The sequence below is a fragment of the Gymnoscopelus braueri genome (assembly GCF_963280865.1).
Source record: "Gymnoscopelus braueri genome assembly, chromosome: 6".
In the NCBI taxonomy this organism is placed as follows: domain Eukaryota; kingdom Metazoa; phylum Chordata; class Actinopteri; order Myctophiformes; family Myctophidae; genus Gymnoscopelus; species Gymnoscopelus braueri.
Window position 1 is genome coordinate 26130501 of NC_137607.1, and position 17901 is coordinate 26148401.

Sequence of the window (17901 nt, forward strand, 5' to 3'; positions counted from 1 at the left end):
TTCCAATTTTCAGTACTTCTACTACTACTCCACTACATCTCAGAGGCAAATATTGTACTTTTACTCCACTACAATTATTTGAAAACTTTAGTTACTAGTTACTTTATAGAATTGTATTATTACAAAACATACATGAACCACTTCAGCCCTATATACATTTTGGCCATTTGAAAATAGCAGATCTAATACGAGCTCACAATGCGTTGCGATGCGAGGCATTGTGAGCTTATAGATCTGCTGTTTTCAAAAGATTTTTATACATTTGAAAACTTGTGAAATGGGACATTCTGCTTAATGAGTAGGCTACTTTCTACTTTTGGTACTTTAAGTATTTTGATAGCAATACTTTTGTACTTTTACTCAAGTACATTTTGAATTCAGGACCTTTACTTGTAACAGAGTATTTCTACATTACAGTATTGATACTTTTACTTGCGTAAATGGGATTTGTCCAACCTAGTGTCTATGACACTGTTCCTACCAACAGGGAGCGCTGTCGCTCCAACCATGTGGTGTGTTGCTATGGTGATCAACCATGACAATAATACTCTAATGTCACATAAACAACTACAACTACAGACAGTGTTTTCTGCACCACAGCAAGACCATAATAATGTCTCTCACTTCATCAAAACTGAAGAAACCCACCTTGAAGGTTATGCCGTAAGTTTACTTATAGCTCCTATTACCTTCAAAGAACACATACTAAACTGTGGGTTTGCTATAGTTCTTATGCACGTTTCTTGTATTATTCTCACACTCAGTGGTGGAAAAAGTGCTCAAAAGTATCAATATTGCAATGTAAAAATACTCTGTTTCAAGTAAAAGTCCAGAATTCAAAATTTACTTGAGTAAAAGTACAAACGTATTAGCATTAAAATGTGCTTAAAGTACCAAAAGTAGAAAGTACTCATTATGCAGAATGTCCCATTTCACAAGCTTTTAAATGTATACAATTATTTTGAAAGTAGCAGATCTACAAGCTCACAATGCATCGCATCGCGATGCGTTGTGAGCTTGTAGATCTGCTATTTTCAAATGGCCGAAATGTATATAGGGCTGAAGTGGGTAATGTATGTCTTGTAATAATAATCAAAATCTATATAGCAACAAGTAACTAAAGTTGTCAAATAATTGTAGTGGAGTAAAAAGTACAATATTTGCCTCTGAGATGTAGTGGTGGAGTAGAAGTAAAAGTATTGAAAATGAAAATACTCCAGTAAAGTAAAAGTACCTCAAAATTGTACTTAAGTTCAGTACATGAGTAAATGTACTTAGCTACTTTACACCACTGCTCACACTGTGCAGGTCTTCCCGGACAATGAATGGTTCAGTATCTGGGATGCGCCGAGGCAACCGCAGTACAACCCACAAGAGCTTCAGTTTGGCTGTGGACAGCAAAGTTATGGAAAAAACACAAACACCCAGACAAAAAATCCAGGTAATGTTTTTATTATAAAAAAAAGAGTATTAGTATTAGTAGTAGTAGTAGTAGTAGTAGTAGCAGCAGTAGTAGGCTAGTACTATATTAGCTCTGGTCCATAGTGTTAAGGAGAACTCCTTCTAATGCTATGGACCAGAGCTAGTACTATATGTGCTCCTAGTGGTGGTATATGTCCGACATTAACACACTATTGACACATCATATGGTATTATTGGCAGTTTAAAGCAGCTCAATGATCTTGCAGGTCTTTGATGAATATGGCAAAGACGTCACTCCTCAGTCCCTCTACCATCCAGAGCCGGGGGTCCCGCAGGCCAAACTCAGCAGGGTCTTTGTCAACGACACTTCTGCTGGCACTGCATCAGATTTTCTCTATCAGACCATAACCAATGCAAGCTTCTCTGGGCCTACCAGGTTAGCCACATAAACCCTCTATTCTCAATAAAACGTACTTAGACCATTTTGTGTGTGTGTGTGTGTGTGTGTGTGTGTGTGTGTGTGTGTGTGTGTGTGTGTGTGTGTGTGTGTGTGTGTGTGTGTGTGTTTTGACATAAACAAATCAATTAAGCTACTTATCCATAGGGATGATATTTGTGATGAATTATGTGGTTTTTCCTGTGTTTCTCTAAAGGTGCCAATATAAAAGTGAGGTGCTTGATATAATAGAAACATTATGTTTCATATAATCTTTATGTTAAATAGGCGGTATCGTGCCACATACACTCATCATCCATCATCCTTTCTCAGCCTTGAATTGAGCATCAAAACATTATTTTATGACATTCCTACTTTATTATTGTATTCAGTAGAGATGGCAACAGTCTTGTGGAGCCATATGACAATGGGACAATGGTCGTTACCGTACCCCACTGAGCTACCGTACCATTTTTTTTAAAGCAAAAATATGTATACATAATTTGACCAGCATCTTAATATTTCAGTTTAACCACATGAACCCTCGCATCCCAAAAATAGGCAAACAATTTTGGCAAAAATAGCCAATCTATAAGCTATTTTCTGCAAATAGATTAGGTATAAAAGTATATACGGTTAAGTGGTTTGCAATGTTTTACAGGTCCATTTTTGGTAGCAGTATAGTGTCCAGATCGAGCCTATCTACGATGGAGTCAATGACCGAGGAGATTGAAGACCCATCATATAAAAGAGACACATCCAGAAGCCTCACAGGTTCATGTACTTCCTGTTTTGTTTATGATGTTGCCTTCTGTTTCGCTTTCCCACCTGATCATGATCAAGTACTTAATTTTTAACAGACTCATACATTTATAACGCACGTATACTGTACCGTATTATAGCATATATCTGCAAGATTATAACAATACTCTATGAGCAACTGAAAGACTACAGAATCTTGCCAATAACATTCAGTAGGGTTTAACTACATGTATAACATTTTGTTGGATGAATGGTTGAATGGAAGCTGCTGGCTAGTTTACCAATGACAAATACAGTGTAGTTTCTACAAAGTAGAAATTAACTGACAGTCACTGTGGTTACTTAAGATTCATTGCTAACTGTTTTTGACAGACGTACAGGTGAGAAGAGAGGAAGTGAAGGAGCATTTGAGAGAAGACATGCTGGATGTGGTGGTTGATTGCTACATCTCAGAGACGGACACCATTTCTCACCTGGACATGTCTGACGTCATCGTGTCAGAGGATGCTGATGATGCAGAGGCGATAAAGTGTGTACAAATCTGTTTTCTGAACTATAGTTAGAACTGCAGGGGCTAAAACAGGGTTCTTAAAGATGGAAGTTCAACTCAAGTTAAGTTATGTGTGTGAATCATATTTTACAGGGGTGCCTGTATCTGTTTTTAGTTTTTATACCAGCTAATGATATTGGAATAGACCTCTTTCTGATGAAGTTATGTAACATAATTGTAATTGTTTGTTGTTAACTGTCTTAAGAGAGAGAAGCAAACTCTATGTTGAGCTTTGCAAGAACAGGATAGGCAACGATACATACGTGGAACGATCAATGCAGACATTCAACGGGTTCCCTAAAAGCAAAGAGGTCCAGACTGACAACGTTTCTAAGGTGGATGCAGGTTTGTCCAGATAATTCTCCTCTCTGTACACTTTTTCTCATGCCTGAAATTCATATTTTCAGGGGTAAACAACAGACAAAGATAAGGCTGGGCATATGGGTTTAAAGATCTCAGTGCAATCACGGATGAGGACAGTTGAATGTTTTAGGATCCCAACATAAACAGATTATCTTTAGGAAAACCCACAGTGGTTAAAAAATTTACTCAAACACATCTTTACCCTCTCAGACTTAAATGAACTGTGAGGGTTTTATTGTATAACAGTACAACTCTGTACAACCCAAGAATGTACAGTACATCTAGAATTCTGGGCCTGTGAGTCTTAATGAATGTTCTACAATTAGCATTGCACTAATTTAAGCCCATGCAGGTTGTCCACATACTTTATCAGCAGTTCTGTGTTAAAGAGTTAAAATGGTTTTACTGTATTTTGGGTCATCAAGAAACCATGAGCCTGAGCAATTCTGTTCCATGTAAACCATAGTTTGGCAGTCATGTGTTTCTTATTGTAATTTTGATGTCACACTATGTCCACAGCCACCAGCGCTACTGTTTGGGACATGTATGACACTTTCTGTGGGGCTGAGCAGGGTGAAGCAGGCCTGGCCCCTGACCTGGACAAGGCTGCTCCACAGGCCATCATGGATGCCAGCAGAGGCCCAGAGAAGACCATGTCAGTTGTCAGCACTACCAGTTTAGGTAATAGTACGGTCTAACAAAGCTTACAAGTTGTCTTGTGTAACGATTCCGCATCATTAACATATGCAGTCTTGTTAAAAGGTCATTCAATGCATTGACATAATTAAACATTTATAGTGGTGATTTCTGCGTTGGGGCTGACTAAAAGTCGAATTAATTGCATGGGGAAAAAAACGTGTAAGAGCCTTAATGCTTCTGTTTGTGTTCTCCAGCCAGGGTATAACACTTTACACTGGAAAACAATACCTCTAACATTGAAACATGAAATGTTTTATTTACAATCGTCATCATCTGTTTTTACGTCTGGAGACTCCCGTCCAGAACAGGCTTCAGACACACCTCACAGTTCAAATCAGTCTTTTTTCACCTTTTAGTATGGATAGGTTTGCATTGATGAACATACTGTATCTCTCCAGCCACTGGTTCTAGCTCCCGGACAGAGATGGAGACTTTTGTGGCACATGCGGCCGATGAGTCAAACCCAGAACTGATATTGCAGTCAGAGAATTTCCGGCAGAGCTTGTTAGTAATGGAGAGGACCATCCTAGAAAATATTTTCCAGCCCAAGCTGGCTGCCTACAGACAGCTACCCATACTGGAAGGTACAGTAAACTAACGCATCGCCACATACAATGTAATTTTTTTCCCATCCCAATATTTCTTCTTATGAATGTTGGAAATCCCAAAATGTCTGACTCTTTCATTTAACTAATGTTGATATTGGCTATATTATTGATTATTGTTAGACCCTGACAGTGTGGTGAAGGCCAAGGGAGCAGGGCAGAGAGAGGAGGATGGGGAGAGAACTCTGACTCCAGCCCTGGAGCGTCTCTGGGCCTTCAGCTGTGAACTCACCGTGGGACGAAATGTGAGCAGTATGGCATGGAACAAGAAAAACCCGGTAATCACCTCGCCTGTTACCCAGAGGACTAGGGGAGTTGTCCTTCCTTACAAACATCCTTGAGACATCCCCGATGTGCAAACATAACACTTCTCAATGTGTTGTGTGTCGAGAGCTCACGCTGGATTCCGTGGTTGTCTACCATGACAGCAGTAAGCTAACGTCTCTCTATGTGTTTGTGCTTACTGTCTCAGGATCTCCTGGCAGTGGGCTATGGTCAGTTTGACTTCAAAGAACAGAAATCAGGCCTAGTCTGCTGTTGGTCTCTTAAAAATCCCACGGTAGGTTATGGGCCTTTTTTTCTGTTACCAATCTTTTTCCATCTTATGCTTCAGTGATGTGATGACATGATAATTCTTTATCAGCAGATAGGGTACTTTAGTAGGTTACTGATTAGAAAGGAACCATCACACCACAACCAAGAGCCAGTCAATTGTGCTGTGGTTCATGGTGACCCTAGAACAGCATAAATACCTGCCAAAGATTCCATCTACAGTATGGCCAGTATGCCTCCCTCCACTGGATGTTATTGATTAATTAGAGACAAACAAAAAAATGGCCCATTGGAGAGTTTATATTGTGTCTGTGTTGCAGTGGCCTGAGCGTATCTTTCACTGTGAGAGTGGTGTGACTGCTCTGGACTTCTCAGCTAGTAATGCCAGCCAGCTAGCTGTGGGCATGCATGATGGCAGCATAGCTTCCTACAATGTCCAGAGCCAAGAAAAGACACCTATCATGGACAGCAGGTGAGGTTGTTGATTCTGTATATTGAAAATTGTAACATAGTGTTGAAAAGAATACTATTGACAGTAGTATCACTTATTGACAGCAGGTGGGGCTATAGTTTCATTTATCGTCAGCAGGTAGGGAACGTAGCTTCACATTCATCAGGCAAGACTAACTAAAGTGCCAAATCAATGTGTCTGATTGCTAAACCTCTACTCTGGCTGTAAACCCAATTGCCCTTCTGGGACATTAATAAAACTTGAACCTTGAACCTTGAACCTTGAACCTTGAAAACAATGTCACCCCCAGCTTTGCTAATTTTGTATCATTCATTTGATTTCCCTCCACTTAAATGTATTGACTGAATGTTTGATACTGTACAAGCCCTGACATTAGCAGTATACTGAATATACTGCTGTATGTCAGCACAGAACTAAAACAGCTTTCCACTTTGATGTATGATATGTAATGCATATTGAGAAAAGCAGATTTCCCCATTTACAAGTCAAGCACTTCAAAATACTTTATACAGTATATAACATCTACAGTATATGGCCAAGCACGTTCTGGGTTGTGTCTTTGACATACTGAAAACAGGATGCTTATTGTGGAAGGGGAAAAAGGAAAATGTATTATGCCGGAAATAAGTGACTTACTGGCCAGCAAACACATTTAATGACCCTGTGGGAAATGCTTTGTTTTTCCACCTCATGCCACAGATTTGTTGTTTCAGGTTAATTAGGTGGAATCAAAAAGGAATTACGCACGTCCAGCAAAAAAATAATCATATTTCCATCCAAAATGCACTAGCTTTTCCGGTGGTGATGAACTGTTTGCTGTTCTTCACTGACTGCCATTCAGGTTTCCCTTTTCAGGGGATATAGTGCAGCAATATGCAGAAATTATTACATACCCAAGGCATTTGCTTAAAATCATGACGACAAAACACCCCAAAAACTGAAATGGGGAATTATGAATCCTCTCCTTCTCTTCTTCTATTGTTTTGCATATTACATGTACTGTAGTCTATTAACAACATTTAAAGAGGAAAATAATGAAAAATAAATTAAAATAATAACAAAACACTATTTCAACATCGACATGACTAAATATCTACTCTTTTGGTCCGTCTGCATGTAGTGAGTGTGCTGATAAGCACACCAGTCCAGTTTGGCAGGTCAAGTGGATTGAACAAGAGACGGGCTTATCAGGGGATGACAAGGGAGAAGCTCTCATCTCTGTGTCCGCAGATGGCAGGATCAGCACATGGTTCATGCACAAAGGCCTCACCTGCATAGGTATTGTATAAAAATAAAACAGAGGCTTAGCAACATCACCAGAGAGTTGAGTTGGGTCATAATAGTGGATTTCAGAAAAAGCGTACATGGTAGCACGGCAGTGATTCGGTTGTAGGCACGAGTGCAGAAGATACTGTATATCACAGCCATGCTCAAATACAGTATAACGTTGTACACTGAGGGCCCTATCTTGCGTTACCCCCTTATGCCTAAATGTTTTTGGCATTTTTTACTATTTTGAAAAACATTTAAAAATAGTGAAAATAGCTGATCTACACCGACGATGTGGTCTTGTAGATCGGCTATTTGAACTTTAAAATGTTTTTCAAAATAATAAAAAACTAGAAAATGTGCTCCTCGGAGCACAAGTCTCTGCCAGCAGACCCGTGCTATTTTAATCAAATGAAATCATTTGTACTGGAAGGTACTGTTCCAATCAAGACTGATTGATCCTGTCTTACCTCACTTCAAAAGACATAAAAGGCTTTTTGAAGTGACACACCGATTTTATTTCGTCATGCGTCCCTCTAGCCAATCAAAAGCATTGGTGTCAACATATTGTCACGTGTCACGTGGAGCTTGACCAATGTTAGCTTGGCTAGGGGGGGGGGGGACACAGCGGGACGAAGCGAAAACATACTCTCCGCCTCCGGCGGAGACAAAAATGCCAAGAAAGTTTAGGCGTAAGGGGTAAGGCAGCGCACAAGAGAGAGTGTACAATCCTGAGTGATGATTTAACTGTGAGGGTGTAAACATTTTACAAATGGATAAATTAACAATATTTAAGATTTTGTTGATGATTTTGTCCTGTTTTCAAATCCACCATATACTGTAGTTCCTTGAGGATTCCACCAACCAGAATGCAACATAATATAAGCAACATATCATAAGATAACATAAGCAACATGTCAGTCCTGATTGAGTGCCAATGCCTCTTGTCCAAAGTTATTCAACCAGAACTCACCATGTACTGTATATCAGGGCCCCCAAATAATTGAGATTAGATATAAGATTTTAATGAAAATATAAGATTAATAATATTAATCTTATATTATCGTTAACGATTAATCCAAAAACATCTTGGTATTTGTTCTTTAAAACCTCGAAAAGTTAGTTTTCACTGTAATACCGATAACTTAAAGAATACTATGTTAGTTTCAATGATCAAGCCGCAACACAATCGATTGATTGATCGTTCAAATAACGCAAACGATTTCCAAATTGTGAAGTGGGCCCTGATGCAGAAAAGGTTGGTGTTGCGCACCAATTGCGCAATAATGTAGTAATATAGGGCTATTATTGCTCAATAATGTACAAATGCACAGTGTACGGTTAAAATTAAATTTGCAAGCATGAAATGTAGTTTAGTAGATGTCCCATGGCATGCATTATTATTATTGCATAGTGTGGAGGCAAATGCACGACTGGTGTGGTAGAAGAAGGTGAACGGACAGAACAGGAAGTCCACCCACTAGGTGATTTTTTATAAAGGATGTACTGTATCTCCTCTAACAGTTACAGTGACTTGTTTGCTTGTTTGTCTGCTATAGACCTGATGAAGCTGAAGAGAACACCTGATGATAAGAAGCAGCCCAAAGACAAGGAGAAAAATGCATTGATTTCAAGACTCACCCCAGGCCTCTGTTTTGACTTCCATCCAGCGGTAAATTTGCTACTGAAAAATAAATAAATATATATACATACACATCTACCGCCCACCACTTAGTTACACACAATGTGTATATGGATATTTTCCTTTCATGGATACAGAGAGTCCTCAGAAATAGTTTACATTAATGATATGCAGTATATGCCACAACATAAAGACAGTCGATTGAAGGAGCCAATTGTGTGTTTCCTGACCTGCATAAATCCTCATCATTTTGCTGTACAAGCATCACACCAGTTGCTCTGTTCCTCCAGGAATCCAACATCTACCTGGCTGGTACAGAGGACGGCCAGATCCATAAGTGTTCATGTTCCTACCATGAGCAGGTTCTGGAGACGTACAGAGGACACAAGGTACAATATAATCCATTGCTGTCCTCACAGTAGAGTATATAGCCCCCAGTAACAGCCAGTCTCACTGATTATATCATATTGACTGTATACTGATGTGCTTGATGATCAGATCCTTCTATCTTGCATGGAACATTTTGTATTTTTTTAATCTACCTTTGTATTACAGTATCTTGGCTGCCAGAACAATTACCCCCTGCGGGATCAATAAAGTGCAGGCTAATTGAATCCGATAGACCAACTGCACTGTATACATGTAGGTCGATGAGTTTTAGGAACAATCTGTAAAACACAAAACACTAGCTTGTAATACCATCCCAATCCCTCCAGCCTCCACTGTACGTGCGTGTGCGTGTACGTGCTTGCAAGAGCCACTTGCTTTATCCAAGACCACTCCATCCTGACCTAATGTTAAATGACCCCTCTGCCTTTTACCTTACCATCCGAAACACTTCATTAACAAGTATGGAGTACTTTACAAAACAATTGCGCAATAGGACATTGCAGGACACACATTCAGACAGCAGACTATGCTAGACAGCAGACATACAACTTAATTGACTGAGTACTGAATCAAAATGTAAAAATGCAATTTGTGACTTTCACTGCAATCACTTCGCTGTCATTTTGATTAATAATAGAGCCTTTAATAAGAATCCACTTCCAATAAATGTGGTATAACTGATTATATAACAGTCCTTGCCTTTCCCTTATTACTGGCAGTTTTAGCCGGCTTCTGTAGAGATTTATCACCAGTAATTGTCAGTGCAGTGGGTTTTGCATGCTGACTAATGGGTGTAATTTGTTTTAAGATTGCATGCTCCCTTATGGAAGTTTTTTTATTTTTTATTAGTTCATTCCAATTCCAATGTGATGTTATCATGCGAGTTTGCAAACAGAAAAAAAAGAAAGAAAGATTTATACAACTATCGATAAACATTTTCTTGAAGGCAGTCAAAAGAACAAAATGGGCGCCTAAATGTTCAATAGTAATTTGCGTCTTACTCACCCCAAGGGACCTCTATATCGGATCACATGGTCTCCGTTCTGCCCGGATATCTTCCTGAGCTGCTCCTCTGATTGGACCATCCAGCTGTGGAGGCAGGACCTGCTCACACCCGTGTTAGTGTTCACCTCCGCCCAGAGGGCTGTCTATGACGTCATGTGGTCCCCAAAATGGGCCACAGTGTTTGGTGCCGTCAATGAGGGAGGCATAGAGATCTGGGACCTGGGATCCAGCATGTGAGACTCTTTTTTGCTCTGTTTGACTTTGTGTCTCTCTCATACTCAACTTCACACTGTTATACTACTCTCTCTCATTTAACCACTTGGCCACAAACCCTATAGGCCGATTTTGCAGGATTTTCACCCTGTTCAGGTTAAAAATGAAAGCAAGGTCTTGCATAAGACTTACCTTATAGTACATCAAGTAATGCAGCTGCGGATAATAAAATGAATAATTGGACACATGTGTTAGATTTAGGTGTATCATGTCTGTTGACAGCACTGTTGCCTACTGGCTATGCTTTCATATTGGCAGCACACCCATGGCTCTGGGAACACCTAAATCAAACACACCCATAATTATTATTATTATCATTTTTTCAATCTGCTGTCTATGGTTTCATGCCCCTTTAACCACTTAACCACAGAATGTTCTAAATCATTCTATAATAATAATAATATAATAATAATAATAACACCTATAATAACATACCCAAAATTGGGACACCATGGTTAAAGAGTTCAACAACTTAATCATAGCATCCTTATTCTGGGGGGAACATTTGCCCCCAGATAGCAGATGCGTCACGTTGTGAGCTCGTAGAAGGGCTACTTTTGAAGATTTGGTAGAGGGAAAAATAGTGCACCAAGTTTAGAGACAACTCAGGTCCAGTTTACTAAGTATAGAGGGTTAAGTGTTTAAAACATCCAGGCTACAGCCCCATGTGACCACCATGTATTCTGCTCGTCTCCTCCAGCCTGGACCCAACCATTGTGTGCTTGGCTGGCCCTGGGGTGACGTTGACCTCACTACTGTTTGCAACCCAGACAGACTGCATCCTGGTAGGAGACAGCAACGGACAGGTTGGCGTCTACAAGCTCAAGGACCTCACGGTGGGAGAAGGCAACCAGGTAAAACGAATGAAAGACGTGCCCCTCACATTCCGGGAGTGCATGTCAATCAGATCAGGGTATCAGGGTAGAAGACAAGGTTAAGCAATTAAAAATAGAATTTGTTTTCAAGATAGTCAAAAAGGGCTCTGCCCTCAATGCCCTCAATACCCTCATACCTGACTAACTACCTCACCAGAGTGAGTGACACCCACAGCCACAACACTAGAGGGAGCGACAACAACGATCTGGTACCACCCACCTATAGAACAAACACGGGTAAATTATCTTTCTACTGCACTGCAACTAAAGTGTGGAATGCCCTGACACCATCCCTTAAAGAAATGTGGATCACTGGCTTCCTTCAAAACAGGCCTGAAAATCCACCTTTCAGGAGGCCAAAAGGTTTGAAAGTAGCAAAAATAGCAGACGCGCTGTGAGCTTGTTAGAGCGCCTATATTTGCTCTTTTCTTTTTCTTTTTTAAGGCATTTCCCAATAGGGGGCCACAGCCAGCGGCTATGGCTGTACGCAGGTCTCTTGGCATGGAAACCTTTGGGAAAGCCTACGTTAGGTTCATGCATAAGATGTAAACAGAATTGTCAATCAAGTCCATGGATGCACATAAAAATGTTACACTGATAACAGGGTGGGGTCTAGTCGAGCTTATTGAATGGAGTCCCATCACCACATTGCAATCTTTCCCTTTATTGACATCACACTATATTGTTCTGTGTTAATGCACTTTACCAGTCATATAGCCTTTTATGCTGGCAATTTAAACCATTACTTCCTCAGTGAGTAAGTCTGTCATTGGACGTGTGGCTGTCATTGTCAACAGTGATGAAAAGGCTCTCTTTTGCTTTCGTCTTTCAGGTGGATACTTTGGAAAACATCATTGGCTCCACCCTAGCCAGCCAACTTTAAAACACGCACACATGCATAGTCACAGGAACGCCCACGCACGCACGCACGCACATCGTGTGTCCTTGTAATACTTAGCCCCTAGGGAAATGGCCGACTGAGTGTCTCCATGTTAAGTGTCTCCTGATCAACAAAACCATTACCGAAGATTTTATCTGAAGACGTCATGTTCACCTGGTTTTATTTTATACTGAATATGAATTTAATTTTTTAACATGTGCTCCCTGCAGCAAAATATTGTACATTTATAATATGATTTCCTCAAAGTATTGTAGAGAGAACGTACAATCTAAAAAGCATAATGCCAAGTTGTGGGCTTGAGAAGATTACCAACACATACTGTAGACCCAGATGAGGCTGGCAAGTGATGTATGGACCTGTGCATCAGTATGCATTATGGCCAAGTTGTAGTGGAGTGGTATTAAAGAAAATGTTTTTTTTAAATTACTATGCTGTATGTTACACTGGTCAGTTTTTGTACTTGCACTTCCAATTTTAGAGTCGCTGAAGGTTATTTGTTTCTGTGGTCATAAGGGTCTGAACTGATTTAAGGATTCTAGTCTAGTCTGAAAAGCCTGTAAAAAACAGTATGGACAATTTGAATGGGTATGAAAAGCGTAGGACTGCTATGAATAGGTGAAATATATTTTTGCTGGAAGGGAAATTCAACTTGTGAGTCAACTTGTTTCAGTCCTGATATTTAAATGCAAATACAAAGTCAGTCTTAGATCTAAGGGATAAAAAGGCCCTTAAGAAGCAGTTTATGTGATAAATACTTTCAGCTAAGAAAACGAAGTAATACAACGCAAATAAATATGCTGTACAATGCATTATTAGGCTTGGCAGAGGCAGAGAGTTTTCAGTGGAGATTTGTTCAACAGGGGCTCAATAACACCCACTGCCTCCTAACAGAATGTTCAGTTTGTAGTCAGACAAAGATATTTAAAGGAACCAATATAGGCAATCAAACATTGTCAGATAAATTATGTAAAGCTATGCTGTCCTAAAGCTTTTGGTGTCAAAGGTCCCATTCAATGTTGTATTAAGCAAACAAAATAGCTCATCGGTACATAGTATCTCATTGTATGTCATTACAATGAGATACTATGTATGTCATTAAACAAAACGGGTCTTTCAGATTTTTCATAATCCATCCTGATTGGCTAAAATTGGCTTCCAAAGTTTGCAGGAGTACTCCGTTTTGAACGAAATGCCTCAAATCATGAACACAGCGTGCAATTTCCGTGAATTTTTTCACGCACGATCTCACTAGGCCGAGGAAGAAATGCCTATAACAGGCCGATTTGTGTTTTTACATATAACTGCTTTGCACCGATCTGTGTAAAACTTTGTATGCGCGCTCTAGAGGCCAAGGAAAAACCTTTGACCTGCATTTTTAACATCTGCCTTTTATAGCGCCACCAGGAGGCCGACTTATGTAAAAAAAATAATTTAATATTAAGCGTTCAGATTGTATCCAAATTTCACGCAAATAGGTACACTAATAGATCTCTATAGTCATTTGATCAAGACGGATCATTTTGATTTTTCATATTCCATTCTGATTGGCTAAGATTGACATCTGAAGTTCGTAGGAGTGGCCCGTTTTGAACAAAATGCAGCAAATCATGAACGCAGCGTCCGATTGCGGTGAAACTTTGCACGCACATTCGCACTACGTTGAGGAACAAATGTCACCCTTTTAACATTGCCCTATTATAGCGCCACCAGGAGGCTGATTTTTGCAACACTTTTCTTTTTTATATTACTCCTACGAATTTTGTCCCAACATCATGCAAATCTGTACACATTATCTCTATAGTCAAGTGATTAAGATGGTTCCGTCAGATTTTTCATATTTCATTCTGATTGGCGAATTCCGAACATTGCTGGCCCACAATAACCTACCTGACCTGGTGGAGACCTGTGCTCCGAGGAGCACTTTTTCTAGTTTAAATATATTTTTTCGGCTTAACAATACATTTTGATTCAGGAAGTACAAATGCATTAATTGGATACTTAAAAGTATCAGGTCTTTCACTGTCATGCCATATTTAGCTAGAAGGCTGAGGAATAGGCTTACCAGAAGTAGCTCAAGAGTAAAATGTGACCCTGGAAATGAAGAGGGTCCACTCTAAGATATATTTACACTATCAATAGAGACACAGCGCCTGACAATTACTTTCTATTTAAAGAACCAGATTAGACGTACTGTATCAATAATGACTGCACTTGTTACCCTGAGTAACAGAGGGAGAGGATAGGTTATGCTCCATCCTTAACCATTTAATCCCAAAACATTTCTCCATTTTGAAAATAGCCTCCCCCACCCCCACTAGAAACCAGTGATAATATCATAGTCACTATTTTCTACATATTATCACAGCATGAACCAGCGAAGCATGTCCTAATAAACACAATATTTTCCATAGCCTGTAAAAGTGGGGCCTCCACCCATAATGGATGCACTGACATGTCACAGTGAATATCACATCAACACCATCATCACCTTAATGACCTGCGAGATGGATTGAAAACATTGACCGTTTCCCTCCAATACATGGCACAAACTGCTGTTATGGGGCTATGATGGCCAGGCTGTCAACCTATTGTAAACAGATGAATCATCTGGTTGGCTGTAGAGGGAATCACCACACATGACATAATTATCCATGCATTACATGAAAGGTCAGTGTAATCATGCTGTTAAACCGTGTACTCATGGGGAGGACGAGGAGACTACCCTTCGCTTCACCTGACGTATAATGTGATTGTCCGCTGAGGTTGTAAAAGCCTGATGGCATAGTCACTCTAAAAAAAATGAGATAGCATAGCAGTGATGGCCGGAAACATAAAATGATTTGCCTGTAAGTGCAGGCTGTTTTTCTGTGTCTGTGTGTGTGTGTGTGTGTGTGTGTGTGTGTGTGTGTGTGTGTGTGTGTGTGTGTGTGTGTGTGTGTGTGTGTGTGTGTGTGTGTGTGTGTGTGTGTGTGTGTAGGGGGGGGTGGCACGGATGGGCCAAGTGCTATTGAGGAGGAGGTATTGTGTGTGGAAAGAGTCTCGGACGCTGATGAGCAGAGAAGTGGAGGGTATATATTGCAGTACATGCAGGCAGTGGATCAAAGACCAGGCAACACCTGAAGACAGAACAGTAAGCAAGCAACTGAGAAGAATATCTACAGAACAAGAACAGACGGAGACGGAGTTGAACAGCTGTCTTGTTCTGGTCGGACCAGCGAGCGCGCCAAAAACCAACAAAAAGACTTGACAGTCTGACAGATATCCACATACAATCTTAGCCAGGGAACTCCAGCATGCGTTCATTAGTGGTGCTGCCCCTGGTGTTGTGTGTGGTGCTGGGTGTGAACCAGGTTACAGCAGATCAGGTCACAGCAGTCAAGTTGTGTGGACGAGAGTTCCTGAGGGCGGTGGTCTATACCTGTGGAGGCTCCCGCTGGAGAAGAGTGCTCAGTGAAACAGACATGGATGGTGAGTCAACTATTTAGTCAGATAGACAATATATACTGTATATCGTACATGAACTCTTTGACTTGGAATACAGGCGGCACTAGTTAAATATTTGAGCAAAATAATTAATGCTCATCTTTTGAACATAATAGAGCTAAATAATAATATTTGATTTGTGGATGCCTTACATTTCATAGAATGCAATAAAATCCATCTTTAATATTTAGTCATGCATCATGTGTTATATTATAGGATGTACATATACCAAGTTCTTCTTTTAACCTTTCGTTTAAGCTAACAACACTGCAAAATTGTAAAGGGGTACATTTTTACACTCAGTAAAAAATATACAGTTAATATAGTTTAAGATTTTCTAATGCTTTCATGTATTTAAAACACTTAGGACTTGTGTAACATACAAAAAAAACATGTTTTTTTATATATATATATGTATATATATATATATATATATATTTGTTTTGCTCAGAATGGCCTGATGCCGGTGACATGTTTGTGAGTCAATGATCTGTGGTTTGTCAGCGCTGTGACTCTGTACCTTCTCAGTCTCACAGCACTGCTAAAGGCAGAGGACATTTAATGAAGGAGCATTGACTGGTAACGTAGTAGAAATGAGACCACTGTCTGCACTGGGTGTTCAGACAGGCAGCTGCTCGGGTGCAGGGACATTGCACTCTAGTTAAGAGCAAAATTAAGGCCATAAGACAGTGGTTCCCAACCTTGTTTGGATCAGGGCCCATTTGAAAATCTCAAAGGACTACTTTAAGTTCCTATTTATCTGTATCACAATGAAAAAAAAATCTGTATTTTAAAGAAAACAAATACAATTTCTTTGACATTAATGTTTTAGTATTAATGTTATTTTCTCATAAAAAACATTATTTTTTTTGCCAATTATTTCAGGGCCCACTTGTAATATCCTCGGCCCACATGTTGGGAATCACTGCCACAAGGAACCCCCACACACTGCATCAGATCATTAGCTATGAATTATGACAGAGAGCAGTCTGTTCTCCCTGCATATACACGCACTAATAGCATACCACACAAACTCAGTTAGTCGATCAGCCATGCCGATTAGAAACAGTTAGCAGACAGTGCAGAAGACAAATAGCCGTCAGCTGACTGTTCCGTCATTTGGAGTTTCCTTATTTAATGGAAAGATGGGCCTCTGGCTCGATTAGACATGACAGACATACTGTACAGATAACACGGACGCAAATTCACGACATCAATAGTGAAGACAATTTTGGGTCATGCATAATTTTGCACGTTATGTTTTGATAACTAGCCGTTTCCAAAAACATTTATTACATCCAATTCCACTAATAAATCTTTTCTCTTTTGACTCAGTAAATGGAAAAGCTGGACATTTGCTGTAGGAAATGTGTGTAATAATGAGTTTTCCTGAGGTATACTCATGATGTGTTGTCTGGTTGTCAGGTGTAACTACAGGAGAGCAGAGCAGCCTAGAGAGTCCAAGCAGCGGCTTGGGGTCCGAGTTGGCCAGACGAGACATGAATAACGTGCTGACCACCCTGTGCTGCCAGGTGGGCTGTCGGAAGAGTGACCTCGCCTTCCTCTGCTGAGACCCGCTCTCCGTCCCTCTTATCCTCTTATAATTTAACTCTGAGAGTGTACAAATGTAACCAAATGGACCCGTAAGGGGTCGCTCCATTTGACAATTACCATAATGAAAATGAAAATGAAAATCTTGTTTTGTTTTTTCCTCCCGTCTTAGCATACTATAATCACAATTCCAATTCTGAATGTCAATGCTGGTACAAATGTAAAAAGTAAAGTCTTTGTGTTCAACCCCACCACTGCTAATTTATTTGAATACCTTTAACAGAGTTTTTATCTCGACTTGAGTGAGCACAGTTCTGGAGTTTTGCAGCAGTAGGGGTGTGTGCATTCTGTGCAACCTCCCTTAAGTGTCTATAGTTATAAATGTGTCTAGGCAGGTTTAGAACCACAGCTATAGTATATTCAGAGCATCATCATCAAGGGATGAATGTGAAACTCAGGAGTGCTACTTCAACGCTATCTCCATACTATTTTCAGCAAACACAAACACCAATAAATGTTCTGGCCAGAGAGGCCAGTTTTGAAAGAACTCTCCAGTAGCCATAGTCAAATAGCTGAAAATGTTTCCATTTCTTTTTTTGATCTATTCCTAAGAAATCTGAATTACATTGTATTATTTTTGCAAGTTTAGTT

General features: G+C 40.0%; 2 protein-coding genes across 2 annotated transcripts; both read left to right on the plus strand.

The window, feature by feature from the left end:
• Positions 1-1676: 1676 nt before the first annotated feature.
• Positions 1677-12198, plus strand: dnai4 (dynein axonemal intermediate chain 4; the record flags this gene model as incomplete). The annotated part of the gene is made up of 15 exons (XM_080430500.1): positions 1677-1858; positions 2520-2632; positions 2993-3149; positions 3376-3515; positions 4053-4214; positions 4631-4816; positions 4961-5115; positions 5310-5396; positions 5710-5861; positions 6982-7139; positions 8690-8802; positions 9063-9161; positions 10174-10400; positions 11141-11294; positions 12148-12198. The coding sequence occupies 15 exons, from the start codon at positions 1677-1679 to the stop codon at positions 12196-12198; spliced, it is 2136 nt and encodes a 711-aa protein (XP_080286626.1).
• A 3311-nt stretch (positions 12199-15509) lies between these two features.
• Positions 15510-17270, plus strand: insl5a (insulin-like 5a; the record flags this gene model as incomplete). Its single annotated transcript, XM_080430872.1, has 2 exons — positions 15510-15684; positions 17125-17270. The coding sequence occupies 2 exons, from the start codon at positions 15510-15512 to the stop codon at positions 17268-17270; spliced, it is 321 nt and encodes a 106-aa protein (XP_080286998.1).
• Positions 17271-17901: the final 631 nt, after the last annotated feature.